Source organism: Lissotriton vulgaris (genome assembly GCF_964263255.1).
Source record: "Lissotriton vulgaris chromosome 12 unlocalized genomic scaffold, aLisVul1.2 SUPER_12_unloc_1, whole genome shotgun sequence".
NCBI lineage: Eukaryota > Metazoa > Chordata > Amphibia > Caudata > Salamandridae > Lissotriton > Lissotriton vulgaris.
Genome location: NW_028240611.1, coordinates 1,720,768 through 1,744,220, shown reverse-complemented (window position 1 = coordinate 1,744,220; position 23,453 = coordinate 1,720,768). Strand labels below are relative to the sequence as shown.

Sequence of the window (23,453 nt, the reverse complement as noted above, 5' to 3'; positions counted from 1 at the left end):
TGTCTGCTGACCAAACCAAAGTAACTTTACAGCATGGTGCTTGGAAGCAGCAGAGTCCTATAAATCCAGTGAATGGGATACATGGAGGCTGCAGGGTTCCCAGACTGGAAGGGAGAACTCCAAGTTTGGGTGGAGAACAGTTGTTGGAGGCAGACATTTTGTTTAAGTTGCTTCTTCTAAAATGTGCAGAATGTTCGATGCTGACTCATATTTGTATTTAAAGTAACCCTGAATTGTACTTTTCTTGCTGCTGATGCGTTTGTTTCTCGTCATGTCAGACAGACGCCATGGAGGACAAGAAGCGCCTGGCGTATTCCATCATCCAGTTTCTCCATGACCAGCTACAAAATGGTAGTCTCTCCTCCGATGCCCAGGAGAGCTTGGAGGGTAGGTACTATAATCTTTTTTTTTTCTCTGTCTGTGTAGGAAATGACCCCTTTTGGCATTGTTCAGGCCCCTGAGAGCAGCAGCCTGGACATTAGTGGTAGGTCGTTTTTCAGGGGGCATCTCTAAGATGACCTCCGAGTGCATTTTTCATTAAATCCCACTCTGGCATAAGTGTGGGTTTAATGTGCTGAGAAGTTTGATACCAAACTTCTCAGGTTTCAGTGTAGCCATTAGGGTGCGGTGGAGTAGGTAATGACAAACTCCCAGCACCATATACTCTTAATGGTAGCACTGCACTTACATGTCTAAGAATTGGTTTAGACACTATAAGGGTACAGGCTGATACACCTGTACTCTCACCACTGGTATAGTGCACACAGCTAGATGGGTGACAGATCTATGCCGGGGCAGTGTGTTTGTGGACATGGCACACAGGGATGTGTTCCATGTCGACTCTTCGCTTTGTTCTGCACCAAGACACGCAGCCTGTAAAGGCAGTGTGTGAGTGTCCCGGCACAGGACCTCTAAGGGTGGCACAATAAGTGCTGCAGCCCTTAGAGGCCTTCTCTGGTCACAGTGCCCTGGGTACCTAGGGTACCATTTACCAGGGGCTGACCTGTGGCCAGAGATGCCTAATAGTTTTAGGCTTCAATGCAGTTTTAGGAAAAGAACATAGGCCCTGGGTACCTGATTGGCAGGAGCCCAGGGCACACTCAGTCAAAGCACATCATCAATTCAGCAAAAAGTGGGGTCAACCATGCAGAAAGAGGGCACTTTCTCACACACTCACCCTCCCATACAGTCACTCACCCATACAGTTACTCACACACTCACTTATTCCCCCATACAGCCGCTCAGACATCCACTCCCACAATGGTACAGTCACAGTGCCACTCAGATTACATATAATAGAAACAGTATCACGCACTACTACAAAAGGAATAGTAATTTAACTCATGCAGTAGCTTAGTATATATCTTTAACTCAGAAACTTCCACAAAATACCCCTGTTGGCGGAATACCTTCTGGGCACAGACAGCGACTTTTAGGCCTGCTCAGCAGGATGCAGCAACAAGTTCTTGAATGGGAGCTCCACCCTCAAGTCCTCCTTCCAAAAGTGGGGGTTCCCTTACATTGACCTTTTCACCAGAGCAGAAAACCCCAAATGCCCAAACTTTATTATCCACACACACTATCCAAGGGCAACGCACTATGGATGAGTTAGTCAAGGATATTTGGCAATGCTTTTCCGCCTCCCACTTCTTCCCTTCCTGGTTCAGAAGCTCAGTCAAACTTCTCTTACAATGATCTAGATAACTCCCACATTGGCACATAAACCTTGGTTCTCAACACTTCTGGACCTCTATGTAGTTCCACACTTGAAGCTCCCGTACTGGCCAGACCTTCTCACCAAAATCAAGGACAAATCAGACACCCAGACCTGAAAACTCTCAATCTAGTAATTTGGTTCCTTAGGTTATAGAGATTGGTACCTTGACTTACCTCCAGAATGTATGGACATTCTCAGAGGCATGTAGACCCACCACTGGAGCCTGTTATGCAGCAAAATGAAAGTGCTTTGTTTGCTACTGTCAATCCAAACAAATTAATCCTATGAAAGCCACAGTGCTAGACGTTCTGTGCTACCTGCTTCACTAATAGAAAGCAAATTTAGTCTAAACTTCCATACGATTACACCTCACTGCAATGGCTGCCTATCTCCAAAATAGACAGCATTTCTTACTTTTTAAAATTGCAGTCTTCAAAGCATTAATGGAAGGACTCGAACGAGTTATCCCACCATGGGTTCCTTCAGCTCCCTCCTGGAACCTTTACATTGTTCTAAGTAGACTTATGGGTCCCCTATTTGTGCCCCCACATCTCACGCCCACACTCAAGCCCCCTTCAATTTCTTTTGTGGAACGTGGCATTCTTAGTTGCCATTACCTCATGTGTTAGTGAGCTCCAAGCTTTACCTCAGAAGATCCGTTTTAGGTCTCGGCCTAGCGTACACTGCGCAGCAGTGTCACGCAGCCGAGATTTTATGTTTTTCCTAGAGTGGGGCTTGAACCACCCCTCTTCTCCATTGGCTGGCTTCCTAAATGGAGGCCAGCCATTGGAGGAGAGGGGCATCACTCCGTTCAAGTCCCGTCTTTTTGGGATAGAGGGGTGTGTTTTGGCTGTTCTTTCTCTCCCTGACTTCATCGGGAGATCACGCTGCCTGCACCCCCAAGTCAGCTCTCTGATTGGTGTTCCTGATTAACCAATCAGAGGGCCGTCTGGCGCGTGCAGGCAGCGTGAGACATGAAATCCCTGACTCACCTGGATCTCTTCCTCCAGGCGGCGGTTCGCCGCCTCCAGGCCCCTCACCCTCTCCACGTAGCCGGCCTGCCGCTCTTTCAGACCCTGCATGGCCTCCTGGTGGTTATTGGCAGACAGCAGCGGGTCCATGCCCTACCGGAGCCCGGGCAGGGAGGCGTCCATGTTGGCCCAGAGGGAACTCAGGCGGGAGGTGGAGATGCGTAGTTCCCCGGGAGCGCCATACAGACTCGAGGCGCTGGAGCGCGTCTTCTGCCGCACAGACACCTGGTAAGACATCTCCGGGGTGTCTGCGGGTCTGTCTCCTCTGGCACCTCTAGCGCTATAGGGTTGTATCCTTGTGAATGCAAAGTGATTTTAGGCACTGGCTTCTCCCGGCCTGGCCAGCCTGGTGCCACAGCCTCTTAAGCGGGTGCTTAAAAAATGTGACGTTACAGCGGCTAATCGCCTCACATGTTTCACTCCTATCTTCTCGCGTTTAGATCAGAATGAATGCAGAAGCGATGTTGGCGCGCCCACCTGCTCAAGACGTGCCCCTGCCTTTCTTTAAACAGCTTTTAGGCCAGGGGTGTGGGAGTGGGGGGGGTGGCAGACAGACCTCCTTGCAGAGGAGGAAGAGACGTGAAATGCAATAACTTTAGCTTTCCTTTTTGCCCCTATCCCGTTGGTGTAAAGACAGGGCCCGCACCTCGGACAACAAGGGTGGCATTTCACGGTTTGTTTTTACAAATTAAGCCCCGATTGCTGTGGAGATAGGGAGCTAGCAGAGAGCGGCTGTAGGCTGTACACGTTTCACTACGGATTCCATGTCCCGACAGCGCGCCAAGAAATGCCTCGCTCGTTCATGTTTACAACGCGTGCACCTCTCTCTCCCTCGCAGGCACACAACTGTCTGATATTCCATCTTAAGAGAGCCAGGTGGAAGCCTACACAGTGTGTGGAGGGAATACACCTCCTTTCCACTCAAAATCTGCACACCAGACGAGATATCCCAAGGAGATAGAAATGCTTCTCTCCTTCTCACAAGGACATCCAAACAAACCAAGCCAAACAGCCGGCTTGCAGGGGTAATACAGGCGGAAGTATGTATGTACAAAAGCCACCCCCTCTCTCTTCTTACCTCTGTGGTATAGTCCATGTGCGGAGAGGCATGCGGAAACGTACGTGGTGGACAGGCACACACAAGAACAGCAAGGGGAAGTGCACTGTGTATGAGAAATGTTCATTTCTGTCATTCTCTCATACACACTCACACCCACACACACACACAACTAGATAGACACAAGACGGACTAACAGCGAGAGCAGTGGAAATATACACTAACTGGACAAGAATATATTCTCTCTCACACATACACACGCACACTGTGAGAAACCCCGGCCGAGGACAGCATGGTAGAAATACACACACAGATACCGAGTGCCAGTGAGCACACACAGAAAGTTGCAAATGAAATATACATGATTCTATCCAAAACTATATTCCACACACAAGCAGCACGTAGAGCCTGCGGTTGTGCTGCGTGGAAAGATGCACAGTGTGTAAGGAACACCCCGCTCTTTCTCCCTCGCACGTGCATATACAGGGCTAGATATCTCATATGAACTATGAAAACAGGTGTTGTATGTGAGTGCATACATTCCTGCATGCCTAGGTGGCCACAAGTGGTAACATGGGTGTTGCTCGTGTGGTGGTGTCAGGTGGGGCTACGCACTGGATTGTCTTGTCCATATGAGGAGTCCCCAGAGAAAGGCCACGCGCGCACACACTCACACACACCGACCACACAAATTAAAAGTGCGGTGGAAGATAAAAACTATTCAGCCAGTTCACCCACAAGATTTATGGAGCGGCCTTTCCCGTCACACACACGAACACAGAGGAGGCAAACGCATACACGCACACGTGGAATGTTCTAAGGGGTTTCTGTGTAATATCTCTGCAGGAATATGGTACTGTTTGCCCGCAGAAGTCAACAGTAAATGCTTAACAGCAAGTACACAATAACACACACTTTTAATGTCTTCACTCTCATTAAAGGTTCACAGATCACAATGGCGGGCTCTGCTCTAGAGGCGACACGCTCAAGTCACAGAAATGGCGTTGTTAACCCTTACAGAAATGCACCATGGTTTGTTTATTATACAATTGGTATAGCTAGCATACAAAGATTAGTAGCTCCTCCAAGCAGGATGATATATTCATGAATGTATTTGCAGTTGTTGCGTTGCAACCTCCCACCGACACACCCGAAGCGTCTTTGTACATGTAGCAGTTTGCGTGTGGGGTAAGAGGTGTGAGATGGCATTGTGGGAGGTGACAGGTTGGCATAGTCACAGAGGCTTTAACGATGATTCAGGCGGGTACAGGTGTTTTTTATTTTCAATAATTGTGACGTGCAGAAACAGACCGCTTTGCACTATGCGTGTGTGCGTATGTATATATAGACGCATGTGCATACATCCGGGCCACTTCAACATATTACTCATCAAAATGCTGCCATTATATACTTAAATTACCAGAGGCTGTAATTTTGGCTGTAGAATTGTGGGTGTTGTGCGTGCTGTACATTTGGTGTGAGTGTGTTGCTCTGTTTGTGGATGTGGATGGTGTAGGCTGGGTATTGCTAAATGAGAAACTCTTCCCTCTGACTCCTCCCTCCACAACTCCTTTTACTCATCCAAAAGCCTCTTCCTACTGCTAAGACCTTAAAAAAAAAATCCTTCACTCTTTTGTGTGTGGCTCTGTGTGTGGCTGTGTGTGTGTGGGGGGGGGGCTCTGTGTGTGGCTCTCTCTCTCTCTGTGTGTGTGTGTGTGTGTGTGTGTGTGTGTAGCTCTGTGTGTGTGTGTGTGTGGCTTTCTGTGTGTGTGGCTCCGTGTCCGCTAATACTCTCTACTACTCTCTAATGCTCACCTATTGCTATTGTAAATGACAATACCATTTATTTCTGTTTAAAAAAAAAAATTTAAAAACATTTGCAATGCCAATAGCTCTAACTTTAACAAAGCCGAGACCATTGCATTGTAAATGCTTGTTTCTAAAAACATTAAAGATAAAGTGGTTCTTTGCACTAACCGTAAATCAAACAATTGAGCTCAAGAATTTTTTTCCCTCAACCAAATTGAGTTGTGGAAAGAGCTCTTCATATTTGTCAAAAGGGTCCGCATGTGCTACATCGATAGAGCGAAACCTTTCAGAAAAACAAAACAACTTTGTTAGCTTTTCTCCACCTCATGAAGGCAATCCCATATCCAAATCAGGCCTAGCCAGATGGATAGTCAAATATATTCAGACTTACTACCTTAAGACCAAAAAGACCTTTACCTGTTTCTCCCAAAGCACACTCCACCCGCAAAAAGGGAGCAACTATGGTTTTCTTGAAAACATCCCCACAGTTGACATTTGTAAGGCAGCTACATGGTGCACGCTACACACCTCCTCCAAGCTCTACTGTGTGGATATTCTAACACGCCAGCAGGCCAGTGTAGGACAGACTGTGCTAGTACCCTTATTCAGACTACTGCAAGTTTCACAGACTAGCTACCGCTTCTAAGGAGGGACTACTTTACAGACTATGCAGAGCATGTGTATTGACAGCCAAACATGCTATTGATTGGAATAAGTTACTTACCCTGTAAGCATCTTTCTGATAGAGACTTCTAGCTGCAGATTCCTTACCTTTGAATTTCCCAGGCGTCGGACTTAATCGGGAAACTTTCGCGTGAGCAGTACCCCTGCACGCTGGCTCAGTTTGGCTTTGCGTGGTGTTGTCAGCATTGTCAGCGTTGGATGTGACAATGCAGTCACCTATACAAGTACCACCCAGGCGCACGGACATCGATTATTTTCTTTCCGCGCCAGTAAACACTGAGCCGGAGATGAGCAACTCCTCTGTCTCTTTTTGACAGACTTTTTTTTCGCCATTTTGTCAGATTTTTGTTTTATGTTGAGAATTTCACCTAGAAAGGTAGGGTTTAAGCCGTGAGGCACCTATCACCGCACCATGTCTGTCACCAAACTGCACCATATGTGCTTATGGTGTTGAGCGAGATTACGACCCAAAGTCGTGCTGGCAGGCATTGGCTCCGAAGGATTTGAGGGAGCAGTCCCTAAAGCTGCTAGCGGCCCAGCAATCAACGCCATCAGCGAGACTCCTAGTAGGTCTTGGTCCCAATTGAGGAAAAGAAGGTCATGGGACGTGTTATACCTGGCACCTTGGCGTGAGTCTCCCTTCCACTTTTTGCTGATGTGCCTCATGTGTTTTGCTGGTGTTAGCTGCTCAGGGCACTGTGCCACTGCCAATCAGTGCCACAGTGCAAGTGCTCCCTATGAAAAGTGTATATATGTAATTGACTTCCATGATTGGCTTATTTGGTTCACTGTCAGACCCCAGTAAAATGCAACAGGAGTACCAGGGCTTGAAAATGCAAATGCTGCTGGTGGGCTTGCAGCACAGGTTGTGCCAACCACAGAAGTGGCCTGGTAAAATGTGTCTAGGTCTGCCATTGCAGAACCTGCGTGCAGTCTGGTACTGTCATGCTGACTGCGCAAGTACACCTACTTGCCAGTCCCTAAACCTTCCCTTAACTTCATATTAGTCACCCCTATGGTAGTCCCAAGGACAGGGTGCATTGTAAGCATAAGGTAGGGCAAGCCGTGATGTGTGTGGCATGTCTAATAGTGAATTACAGCCATTTTTGTTTTTCGCTATTGTAAGGCTACCTGCTCTCCATAGGCCAGAATGGGCTGCTGGAATTATTACACTCTATAATCCTAGCAGACTCAGAGAGCATGGTAGAAAGTCAAGTTTAGTATGCCTGAACTCAGAATAATAAAATACTTATTTTAGTAAAGTTTATTTTAATATCCTGTGTTTGCAAATACTACTTTTGCAACGAGCTTGCAGATTTCTTCCATGACAAAGTCTTAAAAATTTATTCCACCTTCCCACCTGCAGCCACTCCCCCGGAAGCGATCATACCACTTTTCCCCAGACCACTTCCCCGTCCAGGCCAGCCGTCACTCGAGCGCTTTCTCCCCCTTGACCTCGACACTTTAAATAAAGTGGCCCGTTCGGTCAAGTCCGGATCTCCCCGTGACCCTGCCCCTCCAGACATCCTGATGCAGGCAAGTAAAACCACCCTGCCTGTAATCTTGGATCTCCTGAACACGTCCATTTCTGCATGCTCTGTCCCTACAGCCTGGAAGCAGGCCATGGTACGGGCGTTGCTAAAAAAACCTAGCCTAGACCCAAACGACCTGTCAAGCTACCGTCCCATCTCGCTTCTTCCCTGGACGAGCAAGGTGCTAGAGAAGCACATCAATGCACAGCTGGTGCAGTTCCTGGAGGACAACTCGCTGCTACACACATCCCAGACAGGCTTTAGACCACAGCACGGGACAGAAACCGCCTTATTAGCAGTCACCGAAGATACCAGAAGGATCCTGGACCAGGGAGGATCAGTGGCAGTGATCCTCCTTGATCTAAGTGCCGCCTTCGATACGGTCAGCTATTCCACCTTGCTGGACCGTCTCCACAACATCGGAGTTTCAGGTGACGCATTAAGGTGGTTTGAATCCTTTCTGTCTGGGAGGTCGTTTCAGATCTTCGACGGTGTAACAGTATCCACCAGCAAACCCCTGAGCTGCGGAGTACCACAGGGCTCCTCCCTGAGCCCTGTGCTGTTTAACGTCTACATGAGGCCGCTGGCAAGTGTCGTCGAACCGCATGGCATTAAAATCGTGTCATACGCCGACGACACCCAGCTGGTGGTCTCGCTGGCCACCGAGAACAGCAAGCACTCCTCAGTCGATCTGCTACACTGCCTAGAGGACATAAAGGGTTGGATGACCAACTCCTCCCTCAAATTAAATGGAGATAAGACGGAGCTCATGCTCCTAGGCCCACCCTCCCCAGTCCCATTCACCTCCCTGTGGCCCAATGCACTGGGTCCCCCCCCTACCCCTAAGGAAAGCGTGAAGAGCCTGGGAGTGTGGTTGGATAACAAACTTTCCTTCTCCACCCAGGCCACAAAACTATCTGCCACATGCTTTGGCCTACTGAGAACCCTGAGGAAGGTTCTTCCGCTGCTGCCGCTAGAAGCAAAAAAGGTTGCGGTCCAAGGGCTAATCCAGTCCCGTCTTGACTCGAACAATGCCCTATACATGAGGGCACCTGAGTTTACACTCCGAAAACTACAGGTTGTTCAAAACTGTGCAGCACGTTCCCTGCTGGAAATCCCGCGCACTCAGTCTGCTAAACCTGCTCTAAAAAGCCTCCACTGGCTGCCAGTGAGGCAGAGAGTAGCCTTCAAAGCACTATGCCTGGCGCATCGCACCTTCTGGAACACAAGCCCAGCGATCAACAGAAATCTTGTCACCCCCTATCATCCCAACAGGAACCTGCGATCAAAGGAGGCTTTCCTTGCCGTCATTCCCAGAGTAAAGCGAGCCAGAGCCGGGGGAAGACTGTTCTCGCTGAATACCGCCAGGCTCTGGAATGACCTTCCCCTTTCACTCCGGTCCAACTCAGATCTTCTCTCATTCCGCAAACACCTAAAAACATGGCTGTTTGACAAACCCTCTGCACCCTAGCACCCCCTCCGCCACTTTTCTGGTCAGTTCAGCGCTTGGACGCCCACGGGCAGCAATCGCGCTCTATAAATACTGTTACAATACAATACAATACTTTAAAAAAGTTAGTATTTGCTTGCCTAACCATTTCAGCCCGCCTCTGCTCTGATGTGTATCTGCTGTCTGGTTTCTGTGTGTGACAGGGCTGGGGAATTCCAAGGGACAGGCTGGGACTGACAGGGGGTGAATAGAAGGATTACACCAGGATGGGTGGAGGGAGTGCCCCTTGACTCTGAATAGGGCTGTGCTCTGCCACCACAATGCTGGCTCCGCCCCCTGGGGAGCGACTGATGACTCTACCCTGCGCCTGGTCAAGAAAGAGGGAAGCCTGTCAACAGAGTATTCCTGGACTATACTTGTCACCACAATGCTGGCTCCACCTCCTGCGGAGTGTCTGATGTCTCTGCCCTGCTCACTGAAAGGAGAGACCAGAGTCTGCAAAAGAAAGTTCTCAGGGCCTGAACCGGATTAGGCAAAGGCCCCCCTGGCCTGAAAGAACAAAGTATTTCATGTATAAAAGAAGGAGCCCTGCTCCTAAGAAACTAGTTCCTGCTTTTGAACCAAGACGAGACTTCTGCCCGAGGAGAAGGAACCGGTAAAGCTGAAGGAGGAAGACTGTCCCTATCCTGGGGGACTGGCCTGCAGTGGTTGCCTTGCTGCCAAATGAGAGGAAGAAACCCCCAAAGACTTGTTGCTTTCCAAAGACTTTGTTTCATTTGCTAAAGAAAACCTGTGCTCAAGACGATCTTCGAGGGCCTGGAAGTGAACTGGTCCCCTGTACTGAGTCCCAGGACCATTGGGCTCTCTCCCCCCTTCGAACCAAGCTGCTGGGCTTATCTAGTTCCTGTCCCGCTAAAGGCCGTCACAAAGTGCGCCCTATGAATCCTGACCGCCTTGAGGTGCTTCGAGCCGTGCTGTGGCCGCCCCGGCACCGTGTGTCCCCGCTGTGAGCAGCCGCCGCCACACCATGTCCCCCTGAGGACGTCCGGCACCCGGCTTTAACCCTCCCTCAATGCCGAAGCCGCACCGCCCGCCTGAAAGCGGCCGTGAACTCGCGGGGTCCGTTTTGCAAAGGAGTACGGTGCGTACCTCTGAAGTGTACTGCTTTGCACCGTACACCCCCTCTGAGGCCGCGCCGCACCAGCTGAGCCGCCGGTACGTCCCGTACCCGCCACTAGGTGCCGCTGCGCCGCCTCTACAGTGGCCTGCTTCGCTCCAGACCAGCCTCCTGATCTCCCCCCCAGCAAGGTACGGTGCGTACATCGAAGGAGTACTGCACCGCCCCGTGAGACTGCCAGAGGCCGCTCTGTGCAAAACTGCCAGAGGCCGCTCTGTGCAAAACTGCCACCTCTGTCTCACCAAGTTTCGCCTCGAAGGGATGCCTACGCCTGGACCCTACCAGCGCCCCGGACCGTCCGCAGCACCCCCTCCCCCCCTCCCCCCCCAAAGGCCCCGCATCGGCGCCGTACGTCTCGATGCCCGCCACGAGCGGGACCATCTTCAGGGAGCCTGCCGATCATCGGCCCAGGTACGCCGCTTCTCCGCTTCTCCGCTTCTCCCCTTCTCCCCACACTGTCCGCGGCGAACCCCCCATAAGGTACTGTGTGCATCAAAGGGTGCGTGTCTCAGACCCGAGAGCCCGCGCTTGTGTTTTGACTCGTTGCTCGTTGTGCTGGAACAGCAGGGCATAATCCTGATTGTTCAACACCTGGCAGGTTCTCTGCATACCAAGGTGGACAAACTCAGCCTAGCGGATCACGAATGGCGTCTACACTCAGAAGTGGCGCAAGGTCTCTTTCAGCAGTGGTGAGAGCCTTGGTTAGATCTGTTCGCCCCCGAACAGAACGAGCAAGTCAGCAGTATTGCGCATTGTAGTTTCCAAAGTGGCTATTGTTTGGCAACACTTTTTGCCGTGAATGGAGCTCAAGCCACCTGTGCACCTTTCTGTCCATACCACTTCCACTCAGAGTTCTCAGGAAGATCATGAACATCCAACCTAAGTTATCATTGTGGCTCCAGACTGGGCAAGGCGAGTCTGATATCCTGAGCCTCTGAAAATGAGCACTGATCCTCCGATCTGGCTACCCCTTCTGGAGGATCTTCTGTCGCACCAGCAGGGGAGGGTGCTCCACCCGAACCTGTCAACTCTCTGCCTCCCTGCGTGGAGATTGAGTGGTGGCATTTGATGGCTTTTGTCCTTCCTCCTGAAGTCTGTGAAGTCATTTTGGCGGCCCGCCTTTCCTCCACCCAAAACGATATATGCCTGCCATTGGCAAAAATGTGTACAGTATTTACAGAAAAGTCTATTGATGCTCTTTCTGCCTCTCTTTCTGATATTCTACTCTTTTTTTCTTACCCTTGTTCAGCAGGGCTCTGGGCACACTCAACGGTTTTCTATCTGCTCTGTCTGCTTTCCCGTGGCTGTCTGACCAACCCTCTTTATGTAAGTCTCCTATTGTAAATAGGTTTCTGAAAGGGCTTGTACATATGTTTCGACCTTCGTACTTCTGCAGTCAGTGGGATCTGAACCTGGTTCTCACTTGCCTCAGGTGTGCTCCCTTTGACCCGCTTCGCAATTGTCCCCTCCAGCTGCTTACCATCAAGACAGCCCTTCTAGTGGAAGTGACATCTGCTAGGAGGTGAGCGTACTGAAGGCGGTATCACCCAAGACTCCCTATCTGATGGTCCTCTTTCCTACCTAAAGTGGTGTCCCCATTCCATTTGGGACCATCTATCACTCTGCCCACCTTTTATGCTCCTCCACATCCTTCTAAAGAGGAGGAACAACTCCATCGTCTGGAGCCAAAGAAAGCATTGCCGTTCTGCCTTGACCTCACATAAGAGTTCTGGGTGGACCACCAACTCTTCAAGGGCTTTGTAAGAGCCAGAAAAGGTTTCGTGCTTGGTAGCTCCGTATCAAGATCTGCTATTCCCTGGCTAAAAAGCTGCCTCCTGAGGGCTTCTAGGTCTTTTCCACCGGAGGAAAAGCTGAGACCACGGTGTTAGCTTGTGGTGTTCCAGTCCTGGGCATCTGCCTGTCAGTAACTTTGGCGTACCTGCACAAGTTTGCCAAGCACTACTGCCTGAAAAGTCAAGTCTGCAAGGATGGGCACTATCTCCGCTGCCCACTACCTAGATGTTGTGGCTTGGGTATCTATATTTCTATATCTTTCGGGAACGTATTATCTGGTAGAGACCAAATCAAGCTGCACATTCCAAACAGACCCACCCATGCCTCCCCACTCTGCAGACACATTTATAGGGCTAGGGTTGTTCTCCTTTCAGGGCCCTAGTTTGTACACACATTAGTCAGTTCCCTTCATGGCTCTGTGCTTCTGGCGTTGAAAGTCGTGAAAAGTAACAAGTCTGCGCACCTGGGTGGCACCTATATACGTGACTGCAATGTGAGTAGTTGGCCTGGTATATGCTGTCCACTAGTTCTAGTGGGCACCTTGCACCAGTCCAAATGACCCATATTGATGGTAGGTTAAAGACAACCTTTATTGAAAGCTATCCTAGTGGTAGCTGTGGAGAGCAGCCTTCAGGCTAAGTCTTGGAGGAATGTAAAGCAGCTTGTTTTTCCAGTCTATAACCTCCTGAATGACCAAATGAAAGGAGAACTACACAAGTGTTATTATAAAAATATGTATTTAATACTAAACACTCTACTAATCTCTTTGAGATTAGAGCACAAAGTACACAATATTAAATCACTAGAACAACAGTAAATAGCACAATACACAGTGGGCTCCAGGGGCAGACCAAACCATAAAGTGGTATAACAACTACGACTTGACTAGACACAGTGCCTAGAGCACGTAGAATAGCTGGCACCCCAAGGAACCACCCAATGCAGTGTCACAGGGGACCCACGGGGGACGCGTGCAGTGTGAGAACACAGTTGCGAGCTCCTTACAACTCTATGGGAACGTCGTGGTTGGAAAATTAAAGATTAAGGACACATCGGCGAGGACTTTAAGCAAACCCTTTGGAACATAGAAGGTTCTAAGGCCAGCACCGTTGTGAGTACTGAGGTACCCGTGTTACCTATCCCAGGGGAGCCGGTGCATAGGGGTCAAGTGGTGTCGGAAACGCTCATCGATTTCAATGGCGTGATGCGAAGAAGTGCTGCTGTCGGGAAGATGAAAAGTGTCCGGCGAGGTCCTAGCCTGGATCGGAGCTGAGAAGAACCTGAAAGCAGAGGGGACAGAGTCTGGGTCACTTCATGGTGACCAGGGGCTCGGTAGACGAATGCCCACCGATGGCCGGTGCTTCAGGTTTTAAGATAGGATGCTTGACTCTGCAGCCACGGGGACCAGGAGATGTCGATGGCGACCAAAGGCCGCAGGCGAGCTGTCCCACGAAGGATGTAGAGTGCTGGGGGCTCAGTGTCCGGATTGAAAACCAACAGGCCTTCGCCAACTGCAACCCACGGCGTCAGAGGAAAGATGCTTCTGTGAAGATCAGCAAGGTCCTGGTGACTCACCAAGCGATGGAGAGTCGGGGCACGTCTGGCGCAACCAGGAAAGCCCACTGAAAGTTAAAGGTGCTTTCACAGGGACCCACAGGCCTACGGACCAGGGATCGCGAAGGGACCTCAACAGGAATCACAAAGTACCAGCCCACGGAACACTTGTGAAGTGTAGGCCGATAATTGTCAGTGGAAACACTGTTCGGGGTTTGGACTGCAAGTAGCCCAAAGCACAGCCTCCGGGATCGCTGAAAAGCATATGCTGCTGCAAATGGACACAATGTCCAGGGGTACGGGTTGCACAGTCCCCACGAGGGCTGCAAGTCTCAGGTTTGCTGAGAGCACTAGTCTACCTCGGGGACACTTGGGAACCCACCTCCTGTGTTGCAGAACTCTTCGGAGTCCTCAGGAGATTCAGAGATGCAAACCGGTCAGATGCGTTTAGGTGCCTGCTTAGCAGGGGAGTAACTCCTTTACTCCGAGGGAGATTCTTCAGTAATCCAGCGTAGTGGAGATAGTCGAAGTACTTGGTTTCTGTAGCAAAGTTTTGTCCAGGTAAATCTAAAGTCCTGTAGTCAGGGGTTTCTACTTTATACCCAAGAAAGGGGTGGGACAAACTCTGGTGACCCACCTATGGGAGGGTCAGAACAGAGGGGTGGCTACACCCATGTCCTTTGTCAAGTTTCGCGCCACAGCAGGAACCAATGGCTCCTGCAACTGGTTTGAACTGGACTATGCACAGGGACACTAAATGTGCGGGGGCAGACATCGAAGCACTCTGAGTGCACCCACCCAGCCCCAATACACTAAATCCTGTCTGGGAGGTGGTCACACCTCCCTGTGACAGGAAACCTATTGTCATGCTTCCTCTGCTCGAGCTTGGCTCAGCAGCAGGAGGGCAGTTGTTTGTCTGTGGCTGGCAGCATCCATCTTGTGATGCCAGGTTCTGTAAAGCTGGTACCGGGTGTACCGGTGTGGTCGTATTTCTCCCTCTAGCAGGGTGGAATCATACCTCCTACACCAGTTACAGGTGTGGAGGTATGATGCCAAGGTGTTTGACACCAAAAACAACATGTTTTTGTGCAGCCGTTTTAAAGTTACCATTTACCGCTAGGTTATAATGCACTTAAGAGTATATGGTATGTTATGTTATTAGCATTTTTAAAGCGCGAATGGTTACCCAAGGGTGTCCTGGTGCTGACTGCTATTCTCTGGGCGTGAAATGAAGACACAGATTATAAGTTAAAAAGCCAGGTCTTCATCTGCTTCCTAAAAATTAACAAGTCTGTGGAGTTTCTCAAATAAAAGGGGAGATCCATGAAGATTTTTTTGTGGTTGGTACTGAAACCAACTTTGCCCTCATGGAGCGCAGGGTTCTTATAGGTTGGTACCATTGCAGCCGCTGCTTAAGATATTCTGGGCCAGTGTCCTGCAGAGCCTTATCCACTGTACACAGGGCCTTAAAACGCACCCTTTTCTCACTGGCAGCCAGTGGAGTTTTTTTAATTTCATTAGGAATAGGCATACATTTCGGAGTGTTGGTAAGCAATCTACCAGCAGCATTGTGCAGCAGTTGCAACTGATTCATGGATCGTTCTTGCAAGTTTAGGTAGAGGTATATGGTTGGCTGCATCACAGAACAATCCCGGAGAATAGATTGCAAAAGCTGCAGAGGGGTCCTGCTCATGCATGGGCATCCTCTCACACAAAACCCAGCACCCTACCTTCAGGATTGTCAAGGCCTGCCATAGGGGTGACTGATAGGTTTATATGTGCAGTGATATAAGGTAGATATAGTGAATCTATAACTAAGTAAGGGGTGCAAGCTTCACCTTACACAAATTGCAGTAGCAGACCTGTGGTGTCAGTTTGAGTGGTCTCTCAGGGGTGGCACAATACATGCTGCAGCCCCTGGGAGGCCTCTGAGGTACCTATGCCCTAGGTGCATAGTATATCATATACTAGGGACTTGTAAGGGTACCCCAGAATCCAATCTGTTGTGTACCTAAAGTGCATCAATCAATTTAGAGGAGAAAGCAGCTAGGCTGGGGTCCTGGATAGCAGGATCCCAGCCAGACTAAGTCTAAAACAGTGAAACAGCAGCAAAAAGTGAGGGTAACTATAAGAAGCTGATCCTACTCTCCTACACGCAACATCACATCTGGCACTGACAATGCCACGCGGAACCGATCAGAGCAACCCAATGGAGCGCAGGGGTACTGCTCACGCAAACGTTTCTGGATCCAGTCTGACACCTGGAAAACTCAAAGGTAAGGAATCTGCAGCTAAATATTGTCTCTACCTGATAATGCATTATCAATGGTAAGTAACTTTTTCATTCGCGGTATATAACGCTTTCAAATCACATGCACCCTCACTGAACGCCTGTGGCCATTAGTTGTATTGTATATTTACGTTTAGCATGGTCATTGCATTTCTTACACATACTTTACACTCCTTTCTCACCCTCCTGTGGGAAATTAGTCTAACAGTAGAGTTGATGCACTTGCACAATATCACCAAAAGGAGGAGTTACTCGACCTCATGACTCGAAAGACTTGTTCAAAGAAAAACTACTTTCACAACTTCGGATCCAACACTAGATGGCAAGAGTTTGCAGAGCACGTGAATCTGTAGCAGTACATGCCATGAACAGATGCTTACAGGGTAAGTAACATATTCCTTTTGCAGCCAGGTGCGAGGTACTTGGCGTTGTTGCTGAGTAAAGTTAAGAAAAATCACTTCATCTTTGGGAGTTAATCCATCATATTCCATGCTTGTGCTCTTCCTGTGCCTTACCTTTGTGGCTCTTCAAGTTTCTATTACATTTTTTGCCAAAACCAGGAAATGGGAGAGGGGTAAGGAGAATGTATTATGGAACACATCAGCTTTGCACTCCAGACATTTCTTGCCTTTTAAGTGCAGAAAAGAAATGCACAGTTTGTTGTTGCATAAAAGATATGAACTAGGCTCTGCGTCCGTAGAGGCAATGCACAGATAGCAATCCGTATACAGTGCAGCATAAGTCGTCACCACGATCTGTTGTACAAACGGTCTTCTGACCTATTGCTGATGATGAGATACTTTTAAAACTTAAATTGAAAAGCCTTCCTTATCTGAAAGAGACTATTAGTTATAGGTTCCTTACTTTAGAATTACCCCCAGGCGTCAGACTGGTTCCGGAGAATTTTTTGGGGAGCAGTACCCTTGCGCGTCGGTAAATGGCGTCGGTCAACTCCGCGTTCGTCGTTGGTATTGTGAGCGCCAGAATGACGTTGCGGTATCTACTTAGACGCCGCCCCTGTGATCTTAAGTCAGTTCTTTATTTTTCCGCGCAGGTCTGGAGAGAGCGGTAACCTCCGTTATTTTTTGACTAGTACTTTTTAGGTCGAAGGCCTAAAAGGCTGCGCTTGCGCAGTCTTAGGCCGGAGATTTAATGAGTTTGAGTAGCGGCGAAGGTCCCGCCTCCGTGCCCCCTCTCTCCTTCATTGGCTGGCTTCCTAAACGGAGGCCAGCCATTGGAGGAGAGATGCGTCACTCCAAACAAGCTCCGTCCTTTTCGGATTTGGGGGCGTAATTTTTGATGTTCTTTAGACAGTGACGTTGTCCGTCACTCAGAACATCAAAACCACGCCCCCAAATCGGAAAAAATCTCGGAGCTTGTGTCCGCCATTTTCGATCCTTCGCAGTGAAGGTAAGATCGTGGCTGTTTCCCTCCGTGCCTTCTTCCCCCTGTCTGTTTCCCGCCCCCCTCCCGCTCTCCGTGTATTTTCGCTGTCCGTGTGTGTGTTTCCCGCCCCCTGTTTGTTTCCCGCCCCCTCCCGCTCTCCGTGTATTTTTGCTGTCCGTGTGTGTGTTTCCCGCCCCCTCCCGCTCGTGTGTGCATTTCAGAGCGTCTGTTTCCCGCCCCCCTCCCGCTTATTTTGTAGTAAGCAGGATTTCCAGTTGATGAGGTAAAGGGTATTCTGCATTAGAAAAAGTAATTGCCTGTAGAAAAAAGACACGGTGTCATTTGTTGTGTACCTGCAGAAGTCTGCTACATGTACGTATGCACGCCAATTACCCGCCTGGCTCGGAATCGAACCCTAAAAAGTGTGACGTACTAGTTTTTAGATGGTGTTACGAATCACTTTCATGTTGCTCAGATGTTCTTTTGATGGCCATTTGGGAAATGCGAGTATGTATTTTATCAATTACTGCCGATTCTCGCGTTGCATCAAGGCCTTGGGTGGGATGACGCCCGTTCCTTCAGACGCCCGCGTCTCTGCGCGTCCCTCCGGAGCGCCGAGGCGCGCGTCCTCTCTGGCCCGGTTCCGGGGGCGAGCAGTAACCGGGCTCTGATCCCGCTCCCGGCGTTCATTAGTCGGCCGTCCGCCGGGCGCGGATTTACACTTCAAGGGGATGAAAGACCAGCTGGGAAAGATAAGACGGTTTCCCGCGCGGAAGGCGAGGCGGTGCCACCGCGGTCAGCAGGGTAGCTGCCTCCGCAGAAAGGAAACGCGCCGGTATTTGCAGCGCTTCGCCATCGCCCCAACTGAGTCCAGAGCAGACAGCCCTCCCCGTTGATTAAAAAGGCGAGGCGGTGCCACCGCGGTCAGCAGGGTAGCTGCCTCCGCAGAAAGGAAACGCGCCGGTATTTGCAGCGCTTCGCCATCGCCCCAACTGAGTCCAGAGCAGACAGCCCCTCCCCGTTGATTAAAAAAGTACATCCGGCATTTGTCGGCCCAGAACATCCCTCTGGCACTTATGTGCGCAAGATGCTTACCGGTAATCGGTTCTAGATATGGGCAAAGAAAGCATTCCGGCCTCTTTCTAATAATAAATCACACGTTATTCTCCCTCTCTATTCCTCGGGTTTCAAAATGTCGTTTTATTTCAACTCTTTAAGCCACAGTAGTGATTTTCATCAACTCTATTGAGAGCATAGCCCTTTAAACTTCGATATAATTTCCTATAAATGTCATTAAACTGCCCTAGTGTAATCAGAAACTGCTCGGCAATATTAGAATGCAGCTTTGGAAAACTCACGTAGAAACAGGCTTAGTTTTAGAATAGGATTTACCGCGCTCTCATCACCCTTGCAGACATTAGAATTTCTGCAGGGTTGTGACCTGACTTCCCAGAAGTTACGGGGCATAAACCGTGTCTATTACAGACAGTGTCCGACAGACCTATCGGGCAGGCAGGCAGTGCCTGATAGGCTGGTCTAAGAGTAAGAGTGTGGGCAGGTTTTATATTTTGGATGTTCGTGGGCCTGTTTTATGTCTGCTGGGCTGGTTTTACTGTTGATCTCTCCCTGGAAACAATCATTTCCTGCAGCAAGCTTAAATCCATACATTGCAAAAATAATGCCTTCACAAGTTAAAGTCAAAGTCAAAAAGATTTTATTTGTGTTGGTACTCAACCGAGGACCACAAATATAACATGAGATATAAAAGTAAACTTTACGTAAGATAAGTACAACAATAATCAGTATAAAACTAACATGGAATTAAAAAATTTGTACAAATTATAACATACAAATTCATTCGGGGGATTTATGGCCATTGTTAAAAATTCTTTTTCCTTTGTTAGCCTGCAGGATCTGTAAATCGGTGAAATATACTGGGCGCGAGCTGCTACCACCTTAGAATTAGGGCAAATGAACATTAAGTGCTCCACTGTCTGCTCACCTCCTAGACATAACAAGCATAAGTTTGAGTGATCTCCGGGTGACCATTTTGTTTTATAGACTTGAACAGGTAAGATCCCCGCTCGATACATGAAAATTACCCTCCTTGCACTATGAGAGAGACAGAAAGAGATATATGGCTGTATATGTTTATACTCAATAACTGTTGTAAATGGCTTGAAAGTTTTTAGCCTATGGCTATGAGCATAGTCCAAATCGTAACTTAACCTTGGTGTAAAACATTTGAGAAATAGTTTTAATTGTGAAGTGGACCAAGTCTGTAGGATTTCACTCGAAATTTCAGCCATTTGGAACGCCGCAGACATGTTCATTAAGAAAGTTTGTTTAACGATATCTGTGCCACAAGTTTAAAATTGCACCAGTTTGTAAACATGGGCACTTTTTTGGGCTTTCTAGTTCACTAATGTGGGCCACTTTTATTTTGGTGCGCAGGACTGATTTCTTTCCTAAATTTAGACACACATATTGTGGAGTGATTGAATGTGTGTGGGTCACCTATTAGACAATAGACTGACCAGTCTAAATTCAGCAAACTCAAGGGAACTCCCTTTACTTTGTTTGAGCTTTACTTTACCCTGTTCCCTTGACGTATAAGGGTTACTCTCCTCATATTGATACTGATTTTTTTCCTAGCTGGGTGCTGCTTATATTGCAGTGCTCTCCTGTCACTGATGTGCTGGTGCTGTGAACTGGTAACGGAGGTTGTCTCTTATGCAGTGCACTCCTGTCACTAGGGTTTTCTTACTGCTTCTGACGCTCTGCACGCACATCACTGACATGCTGTTGTTGGTGCCTGCACGACGGGTATGTGTGTATGGTGGGGGGGGGGGGGAGAGGGGTCAGGGCTCACCTGACAGAAGAAAGCTTGTGCGGAATAGTGAACACTTGTGACTATGGGTTCGTCTCTAGTGCAGTGCACGCTATTCATTGGGGACAGTGTTCTGAATTCTACAGCAGGGGGCACTGGTGGAGCATACAGTAGCCAGATGATGGCTGGAATGTGTATGTTTTAGTACTCAACATGGACGATACGTTAGTACTGTACAGTACAATGCTTTGCTGCACTTGAAATTCCCCAGTTGCATTCTGCGTGCCTGCATGTTGAATGGAAAGGTGCTCCAGATGCGGCATGTATCATTGATCTACTGCAGGATGAGACAGTTTGTGGCTGTGCACTGTCCGTGCAAATGTATGCTAAGTGGAAAGGCTTTGTGTTAGCTAGAGGTGTTTAAGTGTGTGTGTGTGGCTCTGTGTATGTGTGGGTGGCTGTGTGTGTGTGTGTGTGGGTGGCTGTGTGTGTGTGTGTGGGTGGCTGTGTGTGTGTGTGTGGGTGGCTGTGTGTGTGTGGGTGGCTCTGTTTTTGGGTGGGTGGCTCTGTGTGTGGGTGGGTGGCTCTGTGTGTGGGTGGGTGGCTCTGTGTGTGGGTGGGTGGATCTGTGTGTGGGTGGGTGGATCTGTGTGTGGGTGGGTGGATCTGTTTGTGGGTGGGTGGGTGGCTCTGTGTGTGGGTGGGTGGCTCTGTGTGTGGGTGGGTGGCTCTGTGTGGGTGGATGTGTGTGTGGGTGGCTGTGTGTGTGGGTGGGTGGGTGTGTGTGAGGCTGTGTGTGGGTGGCTGTGTCTGGGCGGCTCTCTGTGTGGGTGGCTCTATGTGTGTGGGTGGCTCTCTGTGTGGGTGGTTGTGTGTGTGTGGGTGGCTGCGTGTGTGTGGGTGGCTCTGTGTGTGTGGGTGGCTCTCTGGGTGTGGGTGGGTGGCTCTGTGTGTGTGTGTGTGTGTGTAGCTCTGTGAGTGTGGGTGGCTCTGTGAATACTCTCTACTACTCTCTAATGCTCACCTATTGCCATTGTAAAAGACAATACCATTTATTTATGTTTAAAAAAAAAAAAGAAAAAAAATGTCATGAGCAATGCCAATAGCTCTACCTTTAATAATGCCGAGACCATTGCATTGTAAATGCTTGTTTGACTTTTGGCAGTATATTTTTTTCCAGTCGTTTGACTCCTGGTGCACGTAGGGATGTCACATCGTCGGACCGGTTTCAAGCCTTGTGACTCCTGTCAAAAGTTGATGACCTGCACCTCGTGTACCTCTGGTGCCTGGAGCCTGACCACGACCCGAAGTCGAGCCCTGACTGTCGGGCCACGACCCGATGTCTTTGCGGGAGCAGTTTCGAAAGCTACTGGAGGCCCGGCAGGCAGCTCTGCGCCGCTCAAGGTCCCAGTCGAGAGGGTGGTCGCGGGACCGGTCGCAGAGTCACCCCCATCATTCCTCCTCGAAGTCATCGGGTAAGTCGAAGTACAAAAAGGAGAAGAAGCACCGTTGCTCTTCGCCTTCGCTCGGTCCTTCGGATGACGGGACGCGTAAGGTAGTCGTCCTTAGACTCTGCCCGCAGAGCCTACTGGGATGGCTCCGAGCTTCCCTCCCTTCCCGGAAGCCGAAGCGTCCCCTGCCCAGCTTCGTGCATTTTACGAAGCCCTCCAATCTATCTTTGGGCAGCCCGACTCTGCCAGCATGCCTTCGGGACCTGCGGACTCGGCTGGGTGCTCTAGGCCTTCGATGTCGGCGGCTCTGGCCGAAGGGCACCCAGGGATCCAGTTATTGCCCCAGCCGATGTTGACCCCGGCCTCCCCCTCGACTTGGACACGTAACCGGACCGGCGCTGACCGGTACCAGTGCCGACCAGTTCTTTTGTACCACTGTTCTAACCAGGTGTTCCTTATCACCCTGAGTGGCAGCCAGAGGAGGGTGAGGAGGACTGCGAGGGGTCTATTGACCCTCTTGCAGACCAGTTTGAAGAGTCGGACTGGAGAGAGGAGTTAAGTGAGGCCAGTGGTCTAGATACCTCTCCAGACCTTGGTATGCTTTTTCCCCCTACCGTGACAGAGGAGAAGGGAGCCTCCTATGCTGTGGTGTTGCGTAGCGTAGGGCGACTGAGGACCTGGGCTTCGAGCTTCCTGCTGTGAGGACTAACATCCTGACTGAGGTGCTTCAGCCGGCAACAGCCTCTTCTGAGCCCCTGCTGCCTTTCAATGAGGCCCTCACAGACATCCTTCTGGGCACTTGGTCCAAGCCCAGCACAGGGGCTCCTGTGGATAGGATGATTGCCGATGCCACCGCCCGGCCCCAGGTGACCCAGTTTTCCTCTCCCAAAACCCTACCCCCGAGAGCTTGGTGGTCCAAGCCTCAACGTCCAAAGGTGCTTTCCCTACTGCTCCCCCAGATGGGGAATCCAAGAAGCTCGATCATCTTGGGAAGATGTTTTCTTCCACCAGCTTTGTGTGGGACACGGTTTGCATAAGTGTTGCCACAGTGCCCGGAGGAGGCCCGGGCCGTACTCTACCGTGCGGTCGCAGAGAGTAGAGACGCGGCAAAGTTCGCCATTTGATGTGGGCTGGACACCTCCGACTCGCTGGGTAGAACGATTTCTACGTCAGTAGCCTTGAGATGCTATGTTTGGCTGAGGTCCACAGTTTATTTCAGGGATGACCAATCGACCCTTTTGGACATGCCCTTTGATGGCCGTTGCCTGTTTGGCGACAAGGCGGACAATGCGGTCGAGCGTTTCAAGGACTCTAGAGCTACGGCCAGATACTTGGGCCTCGCTGCCACCTCTCGCCCTGTTCAGTCTGCCCTTCGCCCCTTTCGTGGCTACGAAAGGGGTGCCCTACTACGGTCCACAGGCCAGCGCAAGCTTCCCAGCCTCTGCGCAGCCAGGGACATGAGACCCAGCACCGTGGGTCTGGGGGCCTGCGGGCGCACTAGTCCACCAGTGCCCCCTCTGGAGCAGCCTCCAAACCTTCCTAGTCTGGCCTTTCAGGGCCACCAATTGCCAGTGGGCAGCAGGATCCGTCATCACCTCTCCCACTGGCCCAACATCACGTCATACAGGTGGGTTTTGCAGGTAGTCCGAAGGGACTACTCCTTCCACTTCGAGACTACCCCGCCTTCCATG

At 50.0% G+C, this 23,453-nt stretch overlaps 1 protein-coding gene across 2 annotated transcripts in view; it reads left to right on the top strand.

Moving 5' to 3' along the window:
* Positions 1-256: 256 nt before the first annotated feature.
* SGTA (small glutamine rich tetratricopeptide repeat co-chaperone alpha) overlaps positions 257-23,453 on the top strand; it is a 209,925-nt gene continuing 186,728 nt past the window's right edge. For both annotated transcript variants that reach the window (XM_086947835.1, XM_086947834.1), the window contains exon 1: positions 257-387. In XM_086947835.1, coding sequence (XP_086803961.1) covers positions 288-387 — 100 coding nt within the window. In that variant the 5' untranslated portion in view covers positions 257-287. The remainder of the gene's footprint in view (positions 388-23,453) is intronic.